General features: G+C 37.5%; 1 protein-coding gene across 1 annotated transcript in view; it reads right to left on the bottom strand.

The window, feature by feature from the left end:
* Nucleotides 1-5974, bottom strand: part of REV1 (REV1 DNA directed polymerase) — an 88338-nt gene extending 82364 nt beyond the window's left edge. Inside the window, exons 1-2 of the mRNA XM_007959471.2 lie at nucleotides 5921-5974; nucleotides 4160-4286 (exon numbers count right to left, since the gene is read on the bottom strand). Coding sequence (XP_007957662.1) covers nucleotides 4160-4286; nucleotides 5921-5974 — 181 coding nt within the window. The remainder of the gene's footprint in view (nucleotides 1-4159; nucleotides 4287-5920) is intronic.
* Nucleotides 5975-7794: the final 1820 nt, after the last annotated feature.

The following is a 7794-nucleotide window of genomic DNA, read 5'->3' on the forward strand; positions in this document are numbered from 1 at the left end:
CTTCCCTAATAAACCCCATAATCTGTGAGTTCTGTGTGGCCACTGCAGTGAATTATCGAACCCAGGAGAGAGGTGGTGGGTGCCTTGGAAGGAACAGTTGGTGAAAGGGCTGGAGGGAGGCAGCATGTCTGGCCTTGCAGTAGTAGGCCTTGGGTTACTGCTGGTAATCCTGTCTTCCTCTCGTGAGATTAGAGGAGGTCAGAACATGTGGCCTCCTTGTAGTTTTTGCAGGTTTCCAAGGCAGTATCACTACAGAAGTAGGTTGCCCTATCTTCCTACTGAGGAGTGGCTGGTGGATTTGAACTGCCAGTCTTCTGGTTAGCAGTCAAATGCCTTAGGCACCATGCCACCATAGCTCCTTAAAGGGCAAGTAGGAGTTGTCTATAAGTTGGATGTCATAACCAGGGGACTGCCTATAGCTCCAACAGAGATACATGGCCTACAAAGCTCTGGCCCTTTACAGAAAAATTCTGTCAATCTCTGACCTAAATTACTGACCACTCAGAAGCAGACTGCCAGGCCTTTCTTCGGAGGCATCTCTGGGTAAGTTCGAATCATCAACCTTTCAGTTAGTGGTTGAGAGCTTAACCATTTGTGCCACCCAGGGATTCCGATCTAAAATATAGGCAAGGCTTACAATTTTAGAAAACTTAAAACAAAATATAATAAGCACACTTTTTAAAAATATTTCTCCCATTCACCATTTTAGATACTGCTCAGAGAAGTTTGGGTAGGTTATGCTGTAATAACAAATGACTTGTAAATCTCAGCAATTTGCAACATCAAATGTTTCTTGTTCCCTCATGCAACATATCCATCCTAAGCTCCACAATGTCCACAGAGTTGTGGCTCCATACCATCTTTACTCTCTGATCCAAACTGATGAAGCAACCTCTATCTGAAACACTACCAGTCATTTCAGTAAAAGGATGATATGGTGAAGTACAAACTGGCTTTTAAAGCTTTTTCCCCAAAAGTGATACTGTATTTTTTTTTTTTCGTAAATTTAACACTGTCTTCTACATTTGTTTGCCAACTGCTCCCCCACCTGATAAAGTACTATGCTAATTTTTTTTTTTTTTACAGCAACATGTGAAAAGAAATTGGCATAGCTACACACTTAGGAAAATACCTGGGGAAGAGGTAGTGTGGTTGGCAAACAAATGTAAAAGGCATGTGTTATTTGCAAAAAATATAGTACGTAACATTTCTGTTCACATTGTCTTGGCTAAACATAGCCAAAGCCTGACTTGAATGTGTAGGAAAGTAGACTTTGGTAAACAAGAATACACTCCACCATACACTATACTTAGAAAATTTCATCCAAGTTATTTGTTTTCCTTCTTTCTATAGCCTATCTTATCAGGAGAAATGTCTACAAAACATCTTTGAGTTTAAAAGCAAATATCAAAGGCTCTAGTGTAATTGCATGTTTCCTAAAACAAGTACTAAATCTCAGACTTATTCAAAGTTATTCTCTTTTCTACTAAAATTATGCTCAACATAAAAAGTTGGAAAATAAAGTAAATAGAAGAAAATACCTGGTCTATTATCCACATATTGAAAAAGAAAAAATAAGTAAAACACCTCTTTCCATATTAACTGCCCAATCTGTACCCCAAAGACGAGAGCATTTACAGTCCACTAGATTTAAAGCCGGAAGGAAGATGGGCCAATCTACTTCCGTAGTGATACTGCCTCAGAAACCCAAGGAGGGTTCGCTATGACGGCACATAACAACAACACAACAAAGCTTTAAAGCAGGAGCACTGACAACCTGAGAGTGTTTACCAAAATAAACATGCCAGAGCCTATCTCCCAAAGATTTCAATTCAGAAGACCTAGAATGGTCTACTGCATAAACCCATTCCTTACTAAACACTATAAATTTTAGAAGATTAAGTTGAATTAGCATGAGTAAAAAAGATAAATGATTTTAACATTTTGATGTCCAAATACAAAACCCTGTTTTTCAACCATTCAATCAATTATTCATTCATTCACAAAACTAACATTTATTTGGCATCTACAATGCACCAGGCACAGTACTAGGCACCAAGAATACAACAATGAACAAGATTCAAGTCCCCTGCTCCATGGTACTTACACTGTAGTGGGGAGACAGAAAGTGCGTTAGATAAATACTATCAGTTCAGGTAAAAATAAATACTACGAAGAAAAATAAAGCTAGAAAATGAAAAATGAAGAGGTTAGAAGAGAGCAACTGGAGGACATGATACACATAAAGATAAGGGTGGTCAGGCAAAGTTTCTTAGAGAAGGTAACATTAGAGCAGAAATGTGAATAATGAAAACCTGAGGAAATGGAAAATGTAGGCCCTGAAGTATTATCTCTGATTCATGTTTCGCAAGGGATTACTACATAAAATGAGGCCTCCTGTCTCCAAAGAACTTAATATGTAAATAAGACCTTAATATAAATAAGACCTGAAAATGCAAGATAAAACTCAGGAGCTAAAACAAATGTTTCTAGCAATAGTGCTAGGATATTTAAGGAAATATTAAACATTATGGACTGGCTTAAGGAAGGAGGCAAAACTTAATCTGAGTCTTAATGGATGAATATAATTCCAGTCCATGGAATCAAAGGCATGAATAGAACAGCCAAAGTACAAAGACAAACTCAGAAAACCAGAGTAAGCCTCTTGATAATACTCTAAGACAAAATTGTCAATGATGCCTGACAACTTTTAATTCCCATGAACACACCTTACCCCCAACTGACCCAGGCAAATGTATCAATTAATACTAAACAAAACAATGTGGAGCAGCAAAGATACAACAATGATGATAATGTAGTTCCTGCCCTTGTCTAGTAAACAGGTAACTATAGTAACATCTAATAAATGCTAAAATCTGGATAAATACAAGGTGTCATAGCCCAACAGGAGCAAAAGAAGTCACCTAACCAGTATGAAACCAATCAATCAGATCATCAAGAAGTGTAACAGAGCCCTGAAGCTATTTGTGAGTTGAGGCATGGAGAAAAAATATGTATCAGATTGAGACAAACATTTAAAAGCATTCCTTTCAAAAAATAAAATGATCATGAGAGAAAAGGAACTGCCAAGGGAATAAAGAGGAAACTTCAGCAGTAAAATCAGAGATAAGGGTAACTGACTTTGCAAATTGTTGTTGTTTTGTGCCATCAAGTCGCCCCGACCCACAGCAACCCCTCTGTGGGTTTCCGAGGCAGTATCACTACTACAGAAGTAGGATTAGATTAGGAAAAGCTAAATCTAGCCTGGCAAAGTGGAAGCTCAGAAAGAGATTGCTTCATGCCACTGAAAAAAAAAAAAAAAAAATCCATGAAACATAGGCACTAGGTACCTCCAAAACACAATGTATGAACCGGTCTGAAAATATGAAGCTCATGGCTGAAATTCTGTTTAAAAGCCAAGTTGAGACTACCCAGATCTCAACCCCGACTCTCAAAAATGAAAGACTATCCTACCCCTTTTATAAGGAAGACTGGGCAATCTACTTCTGTAGTGATACTGCCTCGGCAACCCAAGAAGGGGTCGCTATGAGTCGGGGCCAACTCAGTGGCACATAACAACACCACCACCACCCATTTTATGTACTAGACTCAATGACAATAGGCACAGTTATTTTTAAAAAATAAATGAAATTCTCCTTCCTAATCTGTGAGAATTCTGACCCTCTCCTTGCCTGTGGGCAACCTAGCTCAAAGCTAAGTTTAGACCATTCTCCACTAAGAAACCAAAAAATCCTTCTCTGGGGAACAGGACCAGTCCCTCCTTCCACACACACAAAAAAAGGACTTACGGACAGTAGCTGAGATTCACCAAGAAAAAGGCCCTACCAGATCCTCCTGAAAGTTTATAGTGTGGCACGCATGTTCAAAGAGCTTCCAATCAGCTTTTCAATCAAGAGAACTATTGTTTTTATTTTAAACCTCATTAGACATTTTAAACTAGGTACTTAGATCAAAAGATAAAACAAAAAAGACAATGGCAGAGGGAATAGGAGGGAAAAAATTGTAGAGTATCTAAGCAGAAGTTTTTATTTTTACATAATAAAGCCATTTTTATATACATGAATAAATTATTTTTAACAAATTTTAGAACACTCTCAATCCTAATGAAAGTCATGCTAAAAGAGTGAAAGTACTCAACCTGTATATCCATTAACATAGATGGCAACTCCACTAAAAATTGTAGATGAATTTCCATCTTTCTGCATAGCAGCATCTGATCGAAACTGTTCCTCCAATTTCTGGACCTTTGCAGCCATATACCCACCCTAGAATTAAAGAAAAGGAAAACCAATTTCAAAAGTTATATTTTCTCTCCTCCTTTTTTTTTAATTGTAGTTATTAATATACGTATTAGTATATGTATCACAAAAGATTTGCTATTTCAACACTTTTTAAATGCACAATAAAGTGACATTAATTACATTCACCATGTTGTGTAACCATCACCACCATCTGTTTCCAAATTTTTCCATCACCCTTAACAGAGTATCAGGGCCCTCTAACCAATGTTCTCCCTTTCTTTAAAATAAACTTATACATAGGAGGCAGGCTTACTCTGTGCTACTGACCAAGGAATAAAAATGACATCCTTAACATGAATCGCAAGGCAATAAAGCATGTAGGTCAAGGAAGACTTTTCCCTGTCAACTTAATTTTCAGTAATTTTATCACATTTTTCTGGTGATAAAAGTTACTTTTAAAAAGGGAAAAGATACGTCAAAGACAATAAAATGAATGCCACAAGATATTGTTCCTACCTATACAATCTAGTTGAAATTACACTAAAGCTTAAACCAATTAGAAATCTGATGAGTAGTCAATAAAGCATATTTTAACAGGGCTTCCACTATCCCCTGTATATAGAGAGCTTAAAATTAATTACGTCAGGTAAAATTAAGCAACTAGACAACCGGTGCAACTTTTCACAAATGTGGCACATGTGGATAAGAATACAAGAAATGATTCAGTAGTTAAATTCTGGATCTGATCAATCAATTTAATAGCAGTACTATCTTCATCGAGAGCTCTGGTAGCATAGTGCCTAAAGCACTTGATTGATAACCAGAAGGCTGGTGGTTCAAACCCACAAGCCACTCCTCGGAAGGAAGATGGGGCAATCTACTTCCGTGGCGATACTGCCTTGGAAACCCAAGGAGGGGTTGCTCTGAGTCGGGTCCAACTCAGTGGCAAACAACAACAACAACAACTATCTTCATCAGATAACAGCCTCAAAGAGAATGTAAAAACACTACTGTTCTTGGTAAAGACCTTTACAAATATATGAATTCAGCTATACTTTTCCTGAAAGTTTGTCACATTGATTGCTTTGAATTCAGGTCTTCAGAAACTTTTTCTTTTGGAAAACATAGGAGAAGATTAAAACAGGCTATGATCTCATTCATTGTTACTATTTTGGGATGTTATTTTCAAAGTTTATGTCTATGCTTTAAAACACAGAGGTTTTGCAAATAAAGGGATCATATATAATATTCCTTTCATATCCTTTAGTCAAGACTATCTGCCCAGGTTAAGAAATGTAAATCTAAATAATGACTGCACAGTGATCCAACGTGTAGATAATTTATTTCACCAACCATCTCCTACTGAATATTTATGTAGTTTCCTGGTTTTCAGTATTATTAGCAATGTTACAATAAAATTATTATACATTTTTCTTCAGGATAAAATTCTTGAGAGTAAAGTTTGAGGTTAAAGATTAGGAACAGTTTAAAGCTTTCAAACATATTATAACCTCCAGAAATTTTTAAAAATTTACACTTGTGAAAACATGTCTAAAATGATTTAGAACTCAGAAAATGCCTTAAAACCATACTATAAAATAAGAATGAAAAATACCTAAAAAGTTCAACACAATTATTTTTATTCTTTTAAAACACACCCAGTTTTGCCAGCCATCATTTTCAGCTCGTTTCCTCCATCCACCTCGCCTCATGGTGGAGCTTCTGTATTTGGGGGTAGGAAAAAAAAGAAAATTTTATAACATAATGTATTTAAACTGGTATTTTAATATCATGAAAGATAATGAGAAATTAAAATAAATTCAAATGTCCAATGCATGAAAGTTAAAATTTACAATTTTTAGTGAATTTTTTCTTCCCAAAAGTATATTATTCTCTTGCTTTACAAGTAGAATTTGTTCCTAAAAACACCTTCCTTGGGGAAATTATCTTGTTTAAATTTAAGTACTTTAAATTTCAACAGGCACAATCTCTATGCATTCTTGAGAAGGAATCCTAACATTCACTTATGTAAATCACCACCAAATCCCACCTAACATGACCATACTTACTTAACTTGTTAACATTAGTGTAACAGAACTTAACAAAACATTTCCCCCCTTCATGAACTGTTTCATAATATGGCTCTTATCTTTGCTATTATACACTGGACACTTAAGTGTACACTCATAGTACATCGGTTGCGTAAAAGGCCCCAAAAGAAGTAAATTAAAACAATACATCACAGGAGACATGACACAGAAAGATCACTGATATAAACTATAATCTGTCATCATTAAGGCAGCACTTAGCCAGCTATACTATAAAGACAGTAAGATGACTGTGATGCTTAATTTTATATGTCAACTTGCATAGACTATGGTGTCCAGTTGTTGGGTCAAACACAAGTCTAGATGTTGCTGTGAAGGTATTCTGTAGATGTGATTAACGTTTTTTTTCTTTCTTTTTTTTACTTTTATTGTGGTAAAAACATACACACCAAGACATTCACCAACATAACAACTTCCACATGTACAGTTCAGGAACACTGATGACATTTTTCATGTTGCACCACCAATACTGCTATCCTACTCCAAAATATTCCACCACCGTCAGCATAAACTCAATGCCCCACAAGCAAAATCTTCCCCCCTTCCCCCTCTCTCCTGCCCCGATTACCACTAATAATCTTTGGCATACACACACACACACACACACATGCAGTTGTTGTTAGGTGCCATCGAGTCGTCACCGACTCATAGCAACCCCATGCACAGCAGAACTAAACATTGTTGGGTCCTGTGCCAGCTCCACGATCCCTGCTAGACTTGAGCCCATTGTTGTAGCCACTGTGTCAATCCATTTTGCTGAGGGCCTTCCCCTTTTTTGCTGACCTTCCACTTTACCAAGCATAATATTCTCTTCCAGGGAATGGTTCCTTCTTACAACATAACCAAAGTAGGTGAGACTAAGTTTAGCCACTGCTTGAATAATTTCTTTTAGAAAGATCAGGACAAGGCCAGTCCCCAAGAGGCAGAGTTTAAAGATGTCCCAAATGTCCAAACTACCATGCCACTCCATCATTTCAGACATGAACTCCTCCTCTCAGTAATCTCCCCCATCTTAGGGTTCTGTATTTCGCTGTAACACCTCACAGAACTCACAGACACCCAAGGGATCCTCTCACATAGTGGTGGTGGAGGCTGGCAGGCTGGCAAGTCCCAGGTCTGTGAGTAGGTCTGGAGGATCCTCCCAATTCTCAGGGTTTGAGGAACCTCAATCAGCAGATCAGATAACAGCTGCTGCCCCAAATCTAGCAGTGAGATGACGATGAGCCAAAACACAGAACCGGAACAAGAAGAAGGCAAACCTTCCCAGGAGATTCGTAGGTATACCATCAAGGAAGCTAAGGGTGGTGATTTGAGTTATACCCTCCAGCAAGGCAAGGGCTCAAGAAACATCCCACCTGTGTTGTTCCAACAGAAATAACCCAAGTGAATGGCTTTAACAATCAGCAGCTACTCAGTTGCTCAGG

The sequence above is a fragment of the Orycteropus afer genome, unplaced genomic scaffold (assembly GCF_000298275.1).
Source record: "Orycteropus afer afer isolate SDZICR_OR568_19922 unplaced genomic scaffold, OryAfe1.0 scaffold00017, whole genome shotgun sequence".
In the NCBI taxonomy this organism is placed as follows: domain Eukaryota; kingdom Metazoa; phylum Chordata; class Mammalia; order Tubulidentata; family Orycteropodidae; genus Orycteropus; species Orycteropus afer.